General features: G+C 35.6%; 1 protein-coding gene across 3 annotated transcripts in view; it reads right to left on the bottom strand.

Moving 5' to 3' along the window:
• Window positions 1–746: 746 nt before the first annotated feature.
• The window catches only part of LOC145686582 (rab-like protein 3), a 70,407-nt gene continuing 50,382 nt past the window's right edge, over window positions 747–20,771 (bottom strand). For all 3 annotated transcript variants that reach the window (XM_081760025.1, XM_081760026.1, XM_081760023.1), the window contains exons 2-5: window positions 15,416–15,625; window positions 14,752–14,903; window positions 4,167–4,280; window positions 747–1,047 (exon numbers count right to left, since the gene is read on the bottom strand). In XM_081760025.1, the coding sequence (XP_081616151.1) occupies window positions 880–1,047; window positions 4,167–4,280; window positions 14,752–14,903; window positions 15,416–15,625 (644 nt within the window). In that variant the 3' untranslated portion in view covers window positions 747–879. The remainder of the gene's footprint in view (window positions 1,048–4,166; window positions 4,281–14,751; window positions 14,904–15,415; window positions 15,626–20,771) is intronic.

Here is a 20,771-nt window from a genome sequence, read left to right as displayed (position 1 = left end):
TGAAAGTTCAGTGGTCCTCTTGCATATTTTCAGGCTTACACACATGAAATGTACAAGGCAATTCAAAATGAGCGATATAAAAAATAAATATCTACCTAATGGTACAAAAGTCATTACCTGTTACTGTTGTAATCAGTTTATTGTGAAAATACCGAAGTAACATGAAAGGTACTAAAAGTCCTGCATGCAAATCCGGACGGAAAGCATTTTGGTTTCTCTGAAATTTTTAGTGTCTCTACCATTTGAAATTTGCATTACAGACACTTATATAACATGTACTATTTAGTTCAGCGGGTACGATGAATTATTTTTCATGGACTTTGTAAGTCGGTCGAATGTATTTTTCATCATTTCATTCCTGACCGATGGTCATCCAGTACGTTTTTCTTCACAAAAGCAAACGGTTTCACCTAGCTGTGCCAATCCAGTCTGTGTTTACCAAATTTTGTTTGGAAATGTCTGAACAACAGTAACTGATGAAGTTATAGCGTATTGGAGCACCGGGTAACCCTTCTCGCTGATGCCACCGTTTTGCATACCAGCACCGCTAGTGGGCAATTTTGGAAATGGCGAGTTCTTCAGAGTTGCAAATGAAATTGGAGAGTTTACTTTTCGATGTCACATTATTTTTACAATAAATCCATTGTAACAGGCTCAAGTAACACTTCTTTTTGTATCATACATTTTGAATTGCCCTGAACTGTCATCGCCTATACTTTTCATAGCTAAAGAGTACCATAACAAAATAACAATAATCATTTATTCAAAGAAAATGTGTACAAAAGTTCTTGGTGTCTTCTTTCTTTTCAACACAGCATTTACAAAAAAAGAAATAAAAAAATTGGAATATATATAACAGTCTTAGGACATGACATAGGATTAATCATTGTGATAAAATTTCGGCGGAGAATATAGTCTTCTTCTGTCCATGAAAGGACTGATTTTGTCCCGACTGTAATACCTTCTCTCAATGACTTTGTCGAAGAATCGACTCAACTTTACGGAGGAACTTGAACCTGGAGCTAATGATCGTACTTGGTGGCAATCCTGAAATCAAAACAAATATAAGAGAAAAAACAAGTTAATGAATGATTTAAAATTACAAGTTGTTGTAATTATTAAAAAAAAAAAAAAAAAAAAAAAAAAAAAATCAGAAGTGTTATTCTTCTATATCCCATTCTCTTTTTAAGTCAAAATACAAGAGAAATATAATGATTATCAATGAACTAAAATCTTAGTTCTACGAAACATTTTAACAAAGAATATTCACGATTTCTACCTCTATGGTTTAACATGGTTTAAGAACCAGAAGTTCCTTATTGCAAAAACAGAGTTCTGTCATTGGGTCTTCCGTTCTGCTACCTCACATCAATTAACGATTGTTTTACCTTCTAAGATCCAACCTTGACATTACCTTCTCATCTTTATGGTCATGTCAGGAAATTTCTGACATGACCATAAAGGTGAGAGTATCAATTTTTCAAAAGTTGCCTCTGGTTTCTCACACCTAGTAGCTACCCGATTCATGCAGCTGAGTCACCATATTTCATGGAAATAATGAATATCCCACCTCAGGCGATTCAATTTCGTATCATCGAAGTTGTCCTCTGTTGCACTTTAACAAAGATAAAGTTTGACATAATTTGTTATGAATAAAAATCACTGTCTTTTATGTGTGCCCTAGGAATCGTAACTGGATTATAAATTTCCTGGTCCTGGTATGATTTCGACAATCTTTCCTGTTACCATCATCTACCAGACACAAATTAAGAGCTTCGGATTCAGAAAGACTTTTACATGCTGTTTTACTTAGTCCTTTTTCGAAGAAGATACTAAAAGTAGCAATCATAAAAGTACTTACAATCTTAGGTAAAGAGCGTAGTAAATAATTGCATCGAAGATACCGCCAAACTTTGAGCTAGTGCGTGTACTTTATCATCAACAATTATACAGAAAGTTGTGAATTTTAGTGTTTTTGTTAAGAAAGGTCTAAGTTAAGCCGCATGTAAAAATCTTTGTGAATCCTAAGCTCTTCATTTAGTGTTTTGCAGCCGGATGGCAACAAAATTGCTTGCCGAAACTACACCAGCGCCAGGATAATTAACAACTCGATTAGGATACATAGAACAAATCAAAGTTTGTGTTTGTTATTTATACCCTTTGTTGAATTCTCCCAAAATAAAGAACTAGCTTAGTTCCTGCAACCGAAAAACCAATTCATCCCACTTCATGCGATGGAATCCCCCATTTCACAGAAACTGATAATCCTGAAACTTGGGCGTCCAAGGACGTTCTGTAGGAGGAACAAAGTCTGTATCCTCCCTTTTATAAATATTAAACCGAAGCTCTTAATTTATGGTTTTTTGGCGTTTGAGGTTCAGCTTGGGATATGGGAATACAAAGGACGTAGAAAAGAGACGCCCAGAGGTTTATTTGTACGGTATCATCCCGGTATAGTTTTCAACAAAAAGACAAATGTTTCTCTACTTCTGACCATCTCGTATCACATAACAGACATTTTGCACAACCAAAGTTGCAGAAGGAAATAAAGAAAACATTGAAAAATTTAATTTTATAAAATATTGCCCGTGTCCAGAAACTCAATAAAAAAATTATTGACTTCAATTTCAAGGACCCTTCCGGTTGGACTAGTGGCTATCGCGTGTATCGTTAGTGCACGTGATCCTCAATTCGATCCCCGGTGGGTGAGCACAAAATTTTAATTTTACTATCGTTAACTCTCATTAATCATCCGTCTTCTTTAGCCTAAAGGGTATAAACGGTGGACGCTAAACTAAAAACATTTCTTACATCGAGGATGCTATTTGATTACGTACCACCGACGTGCAAAGAACTCCAGTTTGCCATTCCATAAGACGTAGTGTTATATTCATTTAAAATACAAATCCCACTAATTTTATTTCTTACCGAACAAAGAACTGATATTAGGTATTCCAATACACAAAGCCAATTAATTTACCATATTTTACAGACTACAGAACTTATTTTCCTTGTCGAAAAATAAGTCTCAATGGTTTAAGCGTGATTTTGTACAAGGAACTGATTCTTTACGACTGAGTTAACGCACGAAAGTAATTTAAGGATTTTAGTCGATCCACCGGTCTATTGAAACAACATAGCGAATGTACGTCGTTATTAAAAGGGATTACTGAGATGCGAGCAATAGAAGTAATTTGCCCTCATGTAGTGTTGTAGTAAGTATTAAATGAATGGTTATTAATTGGAATTAACGCCAGTTTTCAGCACCAGAACTATCTGAGACGGAAACCTACTGTCTGAAACGAAATTCTAACCACTACTCACGTTTGTGTCCGAGGAGGCACTCTCCACCGGAAATCGAACCCGTATCTATGCGCACACGAAGTATGCGCGATAGCTATTTGGCTATGAAGGAATGCATGCAAGCATTGTCGTGACAATAATAAAGAAGGTTCCTTGCAGTGCAGACTATACCTGAAAGTACTATCATATTCAGAAGCACATGGAAACACGTCGGAAGCGTTTTGGGCCTCCACCAGAGAAATGAAATGATTTTTGTTTGTTTGTTTAGTATCCCATAGTTATTCCCTTTAGGTTACAGGAGGCGGATAATTAATGAAATGAATGATTCTGAATTTTTTGTGCTCTTCCACTGGGAATCGAACCGCAACTCAGTGCACCAAAGTCACAGGCGCTAACCACTACAGCAGCGGAGAGAGGTGTCAGCAGAAAATTGGTTCCGAAATTTGGTATCGTTAATGTCAGTTTTCAAAACTAGTGTGTTTGGTGATGAGAAATGAATGCAATGGTGGAATGAAAAGAGGTAAACGCTCTACCACTGAGCCACCGTGACCCCTGAAATCACGTTAAATATCGAATCTTTGCTGCCAACTGCCAGCATTGTAAAGCCATAGGAAAGAAAAAAGGCTTTTGTAAGGGTATGAGTAGACCCAAAGTATCGTTAATACAGTTTAACTCGATAGACGAGATAAAGAAACTTGGTAAAAATGAGCTATTAAGTAATGGATTTTATTGATACGTTTGTTGTTCTTTGAAAATAGAGGACTAAGAGCAAAAATCAAATGACACACTGCATGTTCTAACGCAAAATGTCATGAAAAAGTAAGAAAGAAAAAAGGGTAATTTGAAACAGTAATAACACCTACCAAAAATATTTCATCTGCTCCGCATTCTTCGGCAATTGACGATGCTCTCCTATGTAGCTTAGATCTCACTTCTTCAGCAAGGTCTAATTTCGTTCCGATCACAAGAATAGGAATCTACAGACACAAATAAAAGATCATATTATAAACATTATAGAAATTAAGAATCGGAATACTACGAGTTAGTTGTGTTGATTTTGAATTTAACGTACATTTCAGCAGCGAGGCTATATGAGACGGGACCAACTGATTAACATGGAATCCGAACCACATGAGCTCCCGCCGAGATTTGAGCCCGGGTCTCCCACGCCAAGGAAAACTACGAGTTAAGTCTTCAAAGTGTATTGACTTTCTGGTAGAACCGTGGTATCTTTGATCTTTCCGTGCGTTCTTACTTTATTGACAATTCACCGATTTCAGGCGTATACCAATAAAATATACACAAATATATTAAAATAACTTCACAATTTAAACTTTAACACTAGATAATACAAACAAGTAGCATCACGTTGGCTTTTAACTATACACTATTTAAATATATAATACACCATTTCATACTTAAGGCTCAACAAAATAGGTCAAAACACCATATTACGTATGTATAACGTCCATTCTCACTTTCATAGGAAAAAGCGACATCTCATATGTGACGTGCAGCACAATTTACGATAAAGAAATTATTTTCTTAGTCATAGGTCGTAAAGTTTTTGCTAAGTGGATTAAGATAAAAATAGTTCGGAATGATTTCCAACTAAAACAATGAACGTAATTCTCATTCTTGTCTGTTGATATGCAAGTGTTATATGTAACGACTTCGTGAAAGCAAACATGTAGTTGTATATAGCTGTCGGAATCATTCCGTGCATAATACACCACAGCTTTTTAAAGCTAAAATTTTGAATAAAAGTGCAACTTATGTGCATGTATATATGGTTCTTTTGGGCAATAAATATTTGTTCATTATTATGGGAAAAGAACACATAAAATTATATTACGAGGTAAATACAAAAAGATATCTCACTCACTCACACTCACAAACACACACACACACACACACACAATAGAAGTAACTGGCACCATTTGTACGAACTTATAAAACATGGTAGCTTTTTACCATGACTGGTAAGAAAATTATCCGAATGATTTAACTATATGATAATGTTTAAATTCTTCACAGAAAAAGTAATTCAGAATGTAAAAGTTAGATGATAATGGATCTGAATCAATCACATATTATAAATGAAATGAAATTTTTGTTTTACGTCCCACGAATATGCCGACTAGGCTAAAGGAGACGGTGATGATGAGAAATAAATGAAATGGTGGAATGAAGAAAGTGGGAGAAAACCTGAGAACCCCGAGAAACCCACGCACTATTTTTTTTTTTTCATCATCATATAGCAAACTAGCAGCGTTCACCCCGCTTCGCTGCGGTCACCCCGGAACGCAATAAACTTTGTTACTTAGATAATTTTTACTTTTTCGCTTTCAAGTGATATGATAAAAACCATAGAAGATTGCAGTAAATCTTAACATTATATCGCCTGTCATTTATGTTAACCCGCCCCGCTTCGCTGCGGTCATCCCGGTGCTGGCATATTGTAAAAGTGTCTGTAAAAATAAGCAAATCAATTAAAAAATTTTAAACAGAAGGTTCAAGCTATTTTCCGCTGTATATCGCCTGTCATTTATGTTAACCCGCCCCGCTTCGCTGCGGTCATCCCGGTGCTGGCATATTGTAAAAGTGTCTGTAAAAATAAGCAAATCAATTAAAAAATTTTAAACAGAAGATTCAAGCTATTTTCCGCTGTATATCGCCTGTCATTTATGTTAACCCGCCGAGTGACACGGTCATGCGGGTTGCATATAAATACGTTTATTTTTACCTATGATGAACTAATAACAAAGGATTTGTACGTTATGGACACTTGAATGGTCAATTATCTCAAGACACTGGTAATTAAAAATTAAAGTGATATGATAAAAACCATCTAGGGTCCAAATCCTAATAACCCCCCAAAAATGAAAGAAATTGGTTCAGCCGTATTAGCGTGATGAGCGGACAAAGAATTGTACGTTCTCTTTTATATATATAGATTTGGGAAGAATGGCTCTTTATGCGAATTAAAAGATTTTATCTGAACTACTGCAAAAACGATAACTTTTCCGGGAGTCCTTCGTTACTTGTGAAGTGCACACAATTATATAGGAATGACCAAAATAAAAATTTTCAACAGGGTTAATAATAATAATAATAATAATAATAATAATAATAGAAACCACAAAAACTTTATAAAAAACTATTAACCGACTTGAACAAAACCACAAAAAGTAGAAAATAATAAAATAATGAAAGCTCTCAAAGCAGAAAATAATAAGACCTTATAGCTGAAAATAATTACTCTTACCTATACGAAGTTTTGAGGTCTGTGCCAAGCCAAACAAATTAATGCCTCGTAAAATTAACATTTAAACTAATTTTATATTAGGCATTAATTTATTTGGATTAGCACAGACCTCAAAACCTTTTACGGGTATAGTAATTAATTACTTTCAGCTTTTAAGCTATTTTTTATTATTATTATTATTATTATTATTATTATTATTATTATTTGCTTTTTAGCGCTTACATTATCTCTGCTTTTAAGCGCTTTTATTAGTTTCTACTTCATAGCGCTTTCATTGATGTCGGTTAATATTGCTTTTCTTTTTAAAAAGTTTATATTTTCTGCTTTTTAGTGTGTTTTTGAGGTCGATCATACTTTTAAGTTTGTTTATTTTCTTCAGATTTTCGTTACCCAGTATTTTAGTTATACACCTAAATTAAAGTTAGGATACTAACATCCTATAAAATGCGTCGACCTACGAAACACGCGTGATCATATATATATACGCGTTACGGAATTATATGTGAACTATACACTATATACTGTACACTATATTAACACATTCATCTGTTGAGGAATTTTATGATCTAACTCCAAAGATTTTGATAATATCATGATAAAATTTATACGGAACCTGTGATAAAGTATTCTTTGAAACTAGAAAGGAAAAATCAAATTCGGTACATCTATGTTCCGTGAACATGCAGGGCCGGTGCGAGGGAGATAGGGTTGAGCCGTGCCACCGCCCAGGGCGGCAAAATTTTAAAGAGAATGAAATGAAATCTTTGAGTTTTACGTCCCACGATTATGCCGGCTAGGCTAAAGGAGACTGTGATGATGAGAAATGAATGAAATAATGGAAAGAAGAAAGTGGGAGGAAACGGGAGAACCCCGAGGAAACCTACGAAAGCCGTGTTTGTCCACGACAAGGTTCACTTGCGGGAGCAGAGTTTGAACCTGGGACACCATGCACCAAAAGTGAACGCTCTACCACTGAGCCACTGCGGTATTATCATGTCCACTCCTATTAACCTGAAACGGTGAGACAGGTTTAAAAAAAAAAAAAAAAAAAAAAAAAAAAAAAAAACCTAGAATGCTTCAACACGCTTCAGGTGTTTCAAAATTGCACAGGCTTATCATCAAGAGTCGAGACTTCTTTCATCATTTTCACTTAACATCAGCTTTCATACGATACTCAACTTGAACTCTTTTTCCATTTCAACGATTTAACAAGAATTTTTCCTACCTTTTTCCCTTTACAGAGATATTTATCTGTTATAAAAACACATTTCAGATAAATTTGTTGCATAGATACAATTTACAAAAACTAAGGTTTTCATTTGCAATTTTACCGTTCCTTCCCGTTTCAATCACTTACAAGGGGAGGCTGGAGCGATAATTTTCTAGGAATTGTATTTTCTCCTTTTCCATTATAGCACTTTCCCTCTAATAATCTTTTCCTCTGTTGCAACATTCTTGAGCCTTGCAATGATAAATGCCCTGTGTGATTTCTATTCGAAGTTTTGTTCTGTTCATTTACCTTTAATCGTTTTCATGTTAATAATACTGAATGTTTTATCTGATACAGGTACCATGTCTTGGTGGTCATTTTGCAAACGGTGACCCATATGAACAATCTTTTGCAACAGCGCTCTTTAGTTTTTAAAGATATATTGAAAGGGGTATCACTTTCCCCATCTTTCGATTTCAATTTTGAAGTTGGGCCCTGAGGGGCACCGCAATAATACCATTCGATGTGCTCCATGGCATTTTCTATTTGAGTTTTTGTTCGGTTCATTTATGTTCAACCGTTTTCATAGTAGTTGTACTGGACGTTTTATGTGATACAGGCAACATGCCTTGGTGGCCATTTTGAATTCCGTGGTCGATATGAAAAATCTTTTGCTTCAACGCTTTTTAGTTTTTAGAGATCTATCAAACAAGGTATCACTCGCCCCATGTTTCTATTTCAAATTTTAAAGTTGGGCCCCGCGTCCCCATGAAGGGCTGCCCTGGAAGGCACCGCGACATCATCATTCGATTTGTCCCATGACATTTACTGTTTGAGTTTTTGTTTGGTTCTTTTATGTTCAACCGTTTTTGAGATATTTCCGTTCAAATGGGCCACCTTAATATATATATATATATGAATGGGTCATAGCACAGCAAGGAAAGTTTCTTTCAATTAAGGTATGTTAAATTTGTATATCTCCATTATGTTTAAGTACATTATAAGGCTTAGTCTAATCACTTAGTTTTGCCGTAATATCTGATTCACTATATTATCTTCATGCTTCATACTCTATTGGAAACACCTTTTGATATAAAATAAGCTTAAAAATTAAAATTTTTACTCGTGACTAAAGAATACTTTTTAAATGTTATTTTCTGTAGGCTTATCTGCTGCTGTATATCATAGATATACAGCGAAATTGAGCATACTGAATATTGTGTCATGTATGGAGGCATTTAAATATTACGTAAGCATTCGAGAGAGGTAGTTCAATTTTTTGTTTACTTTTCCATTTCATACATGTTTTTAAATGGGGCATCTTTCTTTTTCGTGGCACTTGAACGTCTTCTGTCAAAGTAAGGTTTGCGGATTAAAGGGGCGGCATGCAAAAGTACCGCTCAGGGCAGAAAAAAAGGAATTCAAACACAGCTGTAATTTAAAAATTTTGGTATATCTGCACATTGAGTTGCCAGATCATACGTTTTTCTCGTAAGTTTTACGTTTTTTTTCTTTCTTGGCGCGGGAGACCCGGGTTTGATTCCCGGCTGGAACTTATGTGGTTAGGATTCCACATTAATCTGTAGATACACGTTTCATATAGCCTCGCTGCTGAAAGGAACGATAAACCTAAAATGAACTTTTTTTTTGCAGGTTTCATATTCATATTAATATCGTCTTTATTGCAGAAACTTCAGAGGACATCCAAAGCATTACAATAGTCAGATCTTAAAGTTACAGATTAAAATGCATACAGAATATTTACAGATATAGATATAGAAAAGAAAGAAAGTATATATAACTGTAATACATAATCTAATACATATAAATTCTCGATTGTAAGTTCAATACAATACACAGAATAACGATTACAACACAATACAATAGATAACTACTCGTACTATACGTGTCTATTCATTTTTCTCATAGTTCTTCAATGCTATGTTATTTTTCACTTTAACTGCTTTGTAATTTCATAAAACTCTTCTATATCATATATTGGATTATCTAATACGAGTAATTTGAGTATACTTTTAAAAGTGCCCACTTCGGCATCTCTCAGTGCTTTCGGGAGAGTGTTGAATAATTTTGCGGACGTGCCAGCCAATAAAACTCTTTTGTGTTTTGGTATAATTGTAATACACTGTCATTATATTATTTTTGTATCTTGTGTTATATGAATGATACCTGGAATGTTCAGGGAAGTTATCTCTATTCTCTTTTACATACATTAAACATTGAAAAACAAAAATAGCAGGAAGAGTCATTATTTTGAGTAGCTTAAAGCTAGGTTTGCAGTGACTGCGAGAAGGAAGACTACATAACAATCTGACAGCTTTCTTTTGCAGCTTTAAAAGCTTATAAGTGTTACTAGATCCACCCCAAAGGATAGTACCATATGATAGGAAGCTGTGGATTTGGGCAAAGTAAACAATTCTTCAATTCTTAAGATTTTCAAACTAACGCAACTTCTTAATTTTCTCAACATGTATATACCCTTTGTTACACTAGCTGCCGTGATTTCAGTGTGATTATACCAGTTTAATTTTGAATCAAGTTCAAATCCCAAAAATTTTACTTTAGAATCTTTTTCTGTGTAATCTAGATTGTTATACGTAACATTACAATATTGTATTTTACTTTTTTTTTTTTTTAATGAATGAATGAATTAAGGTAATGAGAGTCCTAGACTTCTAAAAGTGTTTTAATATATTCGTGTGATTTCTTTAAATTAGAGGAATTGATTTCTGATACATTGTTACTAACGCAACCTCACGATGTAACTTAGTACTCAGAAAGAAAATGCAGCACGTTGCGTTTTTATCTACTATTTAACCGGCACCCTAACCTTAAGTTAAGAATAATTTGGGTTTAGCATCTTAGACTTCGCCTGTCAGCACCGTCTCGATCATATCGCAGTTTCAACTGATCATGTTATACTGATGTCAGGAACAGAAGCTACTGTGAACTAAAAAAATCAAAACTGCAAGTGGCTGTGAGTTTCGGTAGTCCTGCAAGAATTCTCTGAACATAAAAAAAGGATGAGGAACTGTTAATGAATACAAAGTCCTTATTAAAGTACTATTAAAAGGTAAGAAAGATTTATGCAATATATTTGGTTGGTTGGGTTTTAATTTAGAACACCATTCAGCACCAAGGCTACGTGAGACGAGAACTTACAGCTTAACATAATATTCTAACCTAGTGATCGCCCACCAGGAATTGTGATATATTCTTTTGTGCTTTATTTGTTGCAATTATTTTTAACGAAAATGACCCAGATTCTACGTTACTATGTGGAACTATATATGTTTGATGTATGTAAATTCTAAATTACTTCCGGGTCTTTTCCCTCCTAAAAAATCGTAAGGTGTTCTTTTTTTCTCTCTGAAAACTCTGGCAACATATCTGCACATTTCTTGCAAAGTGAAAACAACAGATAAAGTGCAGGTATTACACAACGCTAAATTACACGTACAGAAAATAATTATTTTCGAACTTTACGACATTCTCATGAAAGAGTCGAAACTATCCATGATAAAAGACGATGCTGAATCAGGGAGATCGTCTATAGACGCATTTAATGATAATAATAATAATAATAATAATAATAATAATAATAATAATAATAATAATAATAATAATAATAATATTTCATAGTTCTTGAAGAGTACGTCCACAGATGCACTCTTTAGGATCTATGATTGTAATTAAAAGTCTATGCAATCTTTAGAGTCAGCATAGTTTTACCATCTAATGTGATATGTTTCTACAGCGATGAAGAAGGAAGCAGACACGCACCCACTGAAGTGGTTAGGGTAATTCGTTCTGCAACGTATTTTGCACACAAACCACATTTTATAATCAAGTAGAGAAAGCACTCACATTCTGCAAGAAGGAAACTCAATTTTTCCAGATACTTTGACTCTTCCATAAGCCCAGTTCCGTCGAAAAACTTGAGTAAAGTCACCTATTCTTCTTAAACGCATCCCCCTCCCCTTCTTACCATTTAAATTTTAGAAACAAATTGTGGAATTAATTTAGTAAACAATTATTACACCTAAAATAATGTTATGTTTCTTCTAATGAACAATTACCCAGCATCCGAATCCATATCCTTAGAAAAATGTGTCTGTTAATGTAATTATTGGAGAACTAGCTCTAAACTTTCCGAAATTAAGACCAAGTGTATATCTGTAAATTTTAAACTTGTTCTTTGTTACAGTCTATTTTATGTCTAAACATAATATCCTTAGTCGAGATTTAATTGTTTTATTTAATTTTTATGTTTGTACATAAAAAATTGATTCCATATAGGAATGACAAGAAAAAAAGCCTTATTCCAGGATAAGAGCATATCAAGGACTCACAAAACATTAAGGCAACCTTAGTGTTCGCAGAACATTTCGAATCAAAAACAGATTTCATTGGTTAAAATCAAAGACTGAAAAAGAAATATTTTTAGAAGTTTTCATGCACCTGCAAAAATTTCTAAATATATATATACACAGTGCGTTCCACGAATAACACTAAGGTCCATCTCCTGAAGAAACGAAGGCCGATAGAAACATGAAACCTTTTGGAACCTTCAAGGAACTTAAAAGGCAACATTATGCTGAGAAGGAGAATCCCCCACAAGGGGGCTAAAGGGGGTTACTGGGGGTAACTCAAAAATTTTGAATAGCACCCCCCATCGTGTGGTACCTCGTTTGAAAGGTATCACGTATAGAGACCAGACCTTGTCCACAACAAACTCTAAAGTCTAACGTAGGTCTAGTTCGGAACGAATGCACAATACACATACCACACAACTAACACTATAACAGTATTGCAAATACAAAACATGAATATTGAACTGAAACCGATAGAAAAGAGAGTACCATACTATTATTGAAAAATCTGAACCCTCCAAGGCTCGAACTCCGGACCGCACGTGTACTGAACCAACACTTTACCATTGCGCTACTGTCGAACTGCTACTCTTACGGACGAGGAGATGTAGTTCATGACGAGTTGCCCGTGGTGGCGCTTTGGTGTTGGACACACGTACTTTAGCAAAGCTACTCTGTTTACTCGTGCACCACTATCAGATGTGCTTTTCCGACCAACAGTGCGCTACATTACAACCCGGAACAGTAGGTCTGAAAGACGTAGACGTGTGTTTGTGCTGGTGCGTTTGACCATCCTACATTGCATACATAATGTGGTCTCTTGAACAGAGAATTGAAATTGTGTTACTCTTTGGTGCTACGAATCGTTCGTACAGTGCAACAGCACGGTTGTTCAATGAACAAAATGTGCGCAACCCAATTAGTGTTTCTTCTGTACGCCATTTATTAATCAAATTCTTTACGACAGGCAGTGTGACCAATGCCCCAAAGCCTCGAAACCATAGTGTTGCTACGGAAGAAACACAGATACAAGTGTTGGCGGAGCTGAATGTGCATCCTCAACAGTCCATAACAACTGTGGCTCAAACGTGTGGTGTGTCACGCACAATGACATACAGAATCTTAAAAAAAAAAAAAAACATACCTTCCATCCATATAAACTACATATGGTCCAGGAGTTAAGTGAACATGATCCCGATATGCGTATCGAGTTTTGTGAGCAGATGTGTGAGGCATTGGCACGTGGGACCATTGTGCTGATAAACGTGTGTTTCAGCGATGAGAGTACGTTCTACTTGAATGGCAAGGTCAACAGGCATAACTGCCGATATTGGTGTGACACAAACCCTCATGTATTTCGTGAAGGCAACACTCAACACCCAGAGTCGCTGAATGTCTGGGCGGGTATCTTAGGTAATCACATAATCGGGCCCCTCTTCATCGATGGAATATTAACGGGTGAGAAGTACCTGGCGCTGCTGCAAGACTTTATTTCACCGTTGATTGTCGAGGCAATGGAAGAGAATCCGCAAGAATTTGGAGAGATTCCGCCCGTTTTTCAGCATGACGGCTGTCCTGCCCATTTTCACCGCCTTGTACGTGACTATTTAGATAGTGAGTTTCCGCGAGGATGGATTGGTCGTCGCGGCACCATTGAATGGCCAGCCCGTTCGCCAGACCTTGCTCCACCCGACTTTTTCTCTCTGGGGCTATTTGAAGACTATAGTGTTCCGCACGCAGCCGAACAGCATTGCGGAGTTGCGCCAACGCATAGTTGATGCCTGTCATTCTATACCGGTAATGACTTTTACCCGTGTTCGAGAGGAGTTCGTCCAACGTTTACATTACTGCCAGGAAGTGGGCGGTGCACACTTCGAGCATCTCCTGTATTAATGAAGTATGTTCGAAATCATACTATGTTACTCTCTGCTTACAGGTTTGCAATGTTTCTTCGATCATAGTTTACGGATGGCAGCCATGTTGGCTACGGACATGCAATCAACATGCACTTTCCAGAACAGGTCAATACACGTGATACCTTTCAAACGAGGTACCACATGATGGGGGTTGCTATTTAAAATTTTTGAGTTACCCCCAGTAACCCCCTTTAGCCGCCCTTGTGGGGGATTCTCCTTCTCAGCATAATGTTGCCTTTTAAGTTCCTTGAAGGTTCCAAAAGGTTTCATGTTTCTATCTGCCTTCGTTTCTTCAGGAGGTGGACCTTCGTGTTATTCGTGGAACGCACTGTATATATATTTCCTCACTTCAAGACACTGGAATATAATATACAATACTTTTCAGTAAAAACTACAGATTCTTGGGCCCAATAGTTTCTGGCAACACCGAGTATAACGGACGGTATTACGAGGAACAGCTTTTTATTCTATTCTAAGTGATGACAGTTATTTATTGATTTTAGTATCATAATTTATTATTAATTGGGGAGGAGATAAAAGAAAACTAGACGACTTCATTCATCATATTTTTTAACGGAAGTAAGTCTTAAGAGAAAAGCCTGAAAAACTTTTGGAAAAGTGTACTGTATATCATTAATAGCAGAAAACATCACAAAGCCATACCTGAGTTGAACCAACAAACTGCTCTGGATCAAAATCATCGAGGTTAGTTTGCTTAATTTTGGAATTACCCTCTTTGTTCAACACCTCAGCTAACCACTTCTTCAAGTTTTGTTGAGACTTCCGGTTCGTCAAGTCGTGAACAAGAATAATACCTATAAGAACAAAAGTTATAAAATATAATAAATGGAGGAAATGACCGATCTCATGTCGCGTCAATTCAATATTATCCAATAAAATTCAAAGACAGAAAACATACACGACTCGATCGAGAATCGAACTCAGGTCTCCGCTCACTGTGCCGTTCCTTAACTTCTACGCTAGCCAGTCCACTTAACTATTCAATCAACTTCAAAAGTGGAAGGGAGTGTGGCTAATTACTCACCGAACTTGTAAGCATAATGCTAAACGCATCGGTACGTGCGGAACAGAAGCAATTTATGAAACTATCTCAAGAGTAATAACATGCTCGTCAATGTTAGTACATACAAAGTCAATGAAATATTGCAGATTTTTTAAATATTACGACGCACCACACAGATAAACAATCTGCGACTTTTATACCCTACAGCTTCTGTAAATAGATATTCGACTTCTATTTTACACTTAAAACAAACAAACAAACAAACAAACAATAAAAAAAAAGATATATTGCATTTCTACTTACCGTGTACAGGATTATAGAAAACAGAACGAGCATTTCTGTGGCTGTTGCTGCCTCCAATGTCCCAAAACTCTATAAAGTAAGTCTTTTGCTGAGGTGTACCTTCCCTGTATTCGTGTAGCTTTACATCCACGGAACAACCAACCGTCCAAGAAGGGTTACTTATTGGTTGATTGTGGCAAATCAGGTACGTCAAAGAAGACTTACCAACACCTATAATTCAAACATAAATAAATAAACTTTAAAAATATATATATACACACATGCGACAAAAATCTGAACTTACATCTACCTACTGAATTTCTAGCATAGTGCCTATACATATTTACGAAAACTAATTAAAAACATTGTTACACGAACCGCATAAAGGGCTCGAGATAAGTTGCCAGCAAAAGTTTTAAGTTAGGGAATGTGTACACTGCACACCGCGAGTCCTATAGCAGTTATTGGAAATGATGTTGACCGCCACTAAAAAAGCTCCCCAACTGCCCTCACAATACTGCATTGCCAATTAGGACTTGCAATATCCGAATAGGAATATCGAATATAGATATCAATAAAGTATTTGAAACAATTGATGTATGGAAATATACGAAAATATTCATATATCAGAACTGAACATCAAATTATTAAAAGAATGTCAAAATATCGAATATAAAGCAATCCCCGCTGATCTAGTGGCTAGCGCGTGCGCCTTTTGTGCATGTTGTTTCGGGTTCCATTCCCGGTGGAGAAGTGCAAAATATTTCATTTTAGTTATTCGCTTTCATTTATCATCCTTCTAAAGGACATAACCGTGGAACGTTATTGTTTAAAAAAAAAAAAAAAAAAAAAAAAAATCAAGAGGGAAGTACTGCCTCTTGTCAAGAACGAAAATCTTCTTCTCCAGGGGGCGATTATTTTTTTAAGAGGTGAAAATCCTTGCACCTCCCCCAATTCGCACACTGGTTATAAGCAGAGCTCAAAGTTGGGAGAATGGCATACTACGTCTCAGGAAAATTATGAACAGCGTACCCCTACCTCTGATTACATTTTTCGCGTTCGCCATTACATGTGAAATTTTCTGTCATAAGGAATGTACTTACTCTGAATTGTACTGAAACATACCACTTCCTCATATTTTGCACTTCGAAAACTAGTTATAAGGCAATATTGTGTTTCATATTTAGAAGTATTTTTTTGAAGTTGCAATACCTATGGCGTATCAAAAAATAAAAAGCAATGACATAAAAAAATGATAATCGAAACTACTGAGTTAATTTATAAAGAAAAAAAAGCAGCGCGTGCCGTTTTTCTGTTCTGTTGCTTTTAATTGACCTGAAATAAGTAGATAAGTTTCAGTGCAGCTTTCATTTTTATGTGTATTAACACAACAGATTCAATTATCAATGTTTATGGCAACATGTTCTATTTTTAAACGTCTCATACTTATTACAACTTGAAAAGAAGAGACTTACTTCAAAATGGGAAACATTATTGTCTTATAACTTTTCTCCTCTTTAGAAAGATTTGATATTGAAGTATGGGGTTTTACAGATTGACAGAACGTAATATGGTATTTCAATGGATAGCGGTAAAAGAGACATTGATAAAGGTATCGGTACCAGAGCAGTCCTGTGATTCTTACACCCAGAATGCAAAGTATGAATAATCTTATGCATAGTACTTTCAAATGACTAAATTAATGTTCAACCGTCGATGAATTTCACCAATATCAATATGATCTATAAATTGTACGTTCACGAAGAAAAAAAATCTTCTGGTTTTAGTTTTAATTTATCCTTCAAAACTCACGACTTTCAATTAGTCGGGTGCAAATATGAGGAAGAACGGTCTTTTATTGAGGGAACTTTTTAGATTCGGTAAGGTCAGGCTTTCTCAACCTATTTCATATCATGAACCCTCTTGCTACGAACTCTGTTTTATAATAAGGTTTTTGATTATTACTGCTTACCGCTTGTGAAGTCTAGTGAAATTACACCAGGTATAGGTTTTACATTAGCCTTCATTTTGAGCTGTATTTCAATATGCATATTTTGTTGTATTTTTCTTGTATTTTAATGTGGGTTTTTCCACTAATTTCATTTCTCTTTTATTCCAATTGTTCTTTAAACGATACTCTGTTTAATATTTTTTGTTGCATTTCACAAGAAGTACGGAAATAAAAATATGTCTATCAAAATGATATTTAAAAATATTTTTTCCGATATTATCCTAATTACATTTATTTATCTTTTAGCGATACCCATGTATTCCTCTCGTAACCTCCTAGGGGTCCCGACCCCCGGGTTGAGAAATCTTGAGTCAGGTAATTGAAATGAAATGAAATCTTTAAGTTTTACGTCCCACAGTTATGCCTGCTAAGCTAAAGGAGACGGTGATAATGAGAGATGAGTGAAATGGTGGAATGAAGAAAGTGGGAGGAAACGGGAGAACCCCGAGAAAACCCACGAGCACGGTGTTTGTCCACCACAAAGTTCACTTGGCGGGGATTGGGATCGAACCAGGGACCCCAAGCACCGGAGGTGAACGCTCTACCACTGAGCCACCGCGCCCCCAGTTAGGTAATTGAATATGCATTTATTTGTGTTGATATATTTCGCTCGAATTTCAAGATTGGCAAAACATTTATTAGAAAATTAATATACCATATACCATTGCAGACGTATTTCAATGCTAAAATATAAATTGAAAGGTCTAACAGTTCTTGAAATATACCTCATTCTTATAAAGAAACGCGCACTAATTTGGACAAGGGTGATCTAAACTAAAATTTACGAAATACCATAACCATATCATACACACAAAAGCTTAAGGCAGACAAATAACTTTAAACCAATATCTAAAAACAAACCTTACTTAAGGGGCAACTCAAACAAAAAATAGATAATCTTACTTTGTATCCGGATAATTAAAACTTCTATTAAACTGTTTCGATTTGACACTAACTCTTTTACGAATAGGAAGGACATATGTTAACCACTAGCGGATCCAGAAGGATCGTTTGGGGGGGGCGGTTCGCTTCCTGGAAGATGAGCGTAGCCTCAAGGTGACCAGAATTTTACTTTGAAAAAATCGGACGCATATGAATGCGGGACTTGAGGGGGGTATCTAAACCTGATTTAGCTAAATCTGATTCCCAGATTCCATTTTGATATCCGAATTTGTAATTTTTTTTTAAATGAAAGTATTCTGAAGATTTAAATTAAATGCGCACTTTCATTTCGGAGACATGGCGGTGTCATAATTTACTAGTCACCGCAATATATCAGATGCGCTGTCTTGCACAGTACTTGCACAAAAGAAAATACTGTATTGACTATGGCATTCATTTTAGCGGAAAAGTGTACAATTGCTCTAATCATTTATATTTTGAATAACAATTGCGGAACAGCAGTTGAAAAACAAAACTACAGATTCGGTGCACGCAAAAATCAATATCAAATGTATACATGCATAAAGAATAATACAAAATGTCAACAAATAACAAAATACATTATGATATTTCTGTATACGTTTCTTGGTAGCTTAAAAAATACGGTACATTAATTATAAAGTGATGTTTAATAGTATGTGACACACAGTGTTCAAAGAAGCCAAAATATAGGGGAGCAATCTTTACATATTGCTTTCATTACTGTTTATATCAGATATAATTCAGCAAATCGAAAATTGAAAAGAAAGAAATATAATATTCAAACTGAACTCCATCGATGTTTAGTGGCTCCGTGATTATTCCTCGTGGTAGTGATTGCCCGAACTTGAATTTCGTGGCTTTCCCTTCGAAATAAGGATGTTATGGTTTTTGCCTTAAAAGAACTATGGCCTGCGCTTTCAAGGGCACAGATCAAGTACAGGAGAATGAAATGGATATACTTTCTAATACATAATACTAATCATAGCTGCATTTAAGCATTGTACTGTACTACTAACAGGAATCCAGAGTGACGATTTGAAGTTAACCTACAGCATTAACATACAAAGAAATGAATTGTGAAGATAAATCTTACATAAATATAATATATTGCAGCACTCCTTAACAATATAAATCATTACGAAGATAAACGCACAATTTATTCAGTAAAATACTGCAAATAATGTAATAACAAACATATCAATATTAAACTTTCTCTTACACAAACTCAACACAAATTTTGTCGGACCTAGCACGAAATGAGTATAAATATTACACGAATTAAAATTATATAAAATAACAATATAAGCTATTATAATGTATAACTAGTAAAAAAAAAAAAAAAAACTGAAAGATTAGCAAAGTCTACAACAAAATGAACGAAAGAAGATCAGAAATGTAAAACCAAAGTGATGTTTCCGTTCATTACAGCACACAAACTATATTTCCTAAAACATACTGACTGGCGATATTATTTGACAATATCAGATATTTTTTAATGCAAATTAAAATTTAATTTTGAAAAAAATTATCACCTTTAAACGAAATTACCAATAGAGAATAAAGTACGTATCACCTGTTTTTCTTTCATCTCAGATATAATAGGGACCCCGTTTGGTCTAATGGCTGACACGCTTGCCTTTTGTGCGCCTGATCCCGGATTCGATTCTCGGTGGGGGTACAGTTGAACGAAAAAGTGGTTCGGATTCCGCTATAATCAGTAGGTCCACGTCTCCTTTAGCCATTCTGGCACACACGTGGGACATTAAAAAAACAAATATCATATGTATAATATATAATTGTTCATTAGAAATATAATATAGCCTATATACCGGTATACATCTTTTACGATTGTGGTTGTGCCCTTTTGTTTCAGTTAAATACTTTTAGAAAGCAATTTCAGAAACTTTTTCGAGTTCGTTCATCTTTCTTGATTTTGTTTGCGATTCAGATACATCCAAAGAGTTCAACTTATACTCAGGCTCATGACTTTTGTGGAGTACCCACGAGTTGAAAATAATTACGAGCAAATACCACGACGGGCGAAAACCAAACAACAGCCTTAGTCACCTTGCAGTCCATCTCTGTGAAAGTTACAGCACAAATCCAAATCTACGCCCTATCTTGTTCCTGGCAAATCTGTCGATGACACGAGCGTAATCTACGTTTGTCTTGGTGCGTATATAGTAGTGCCAGGTCGCTAAGTCGATCTGCACCCATCCAGGACCGTAGCCATGTCTTCAACCTCTTTAGTGTTAAAATGTTCTTTCGGCTGATGCCTTGTATATGGTATTTTGTACGAATACACTCCCTCTTTCGCAGTGATATAATTGAGCACGTAAAGAAAATAAAAGCATTATACCAGACTAGGAAAACGGGGTTGGAAATTGGCTCTATTAGGTAATTTCTTAAATGTAGTTGTTAGAAACATAATATAATTATAGC

The sequence above is a fragment of the Thermobia domestica genome, chromosome 5, assembly GCF_964235325.1.
Source record: "Thermobia domestica chromosome 5, izTheDome1.hap1.1, whole genome shotgun sequence".
NCBI lineage: Eukaryota > Metazoa > Arthropoda > Insecta > Zygentoma > Lepismatidae > Thermobia > Thermobia domestica.
The sequence above is the reverse complement of the archived record's forward strand: the minus strand, read 5'-3'. Positions and strand labels throughout refer to the sequence as shown.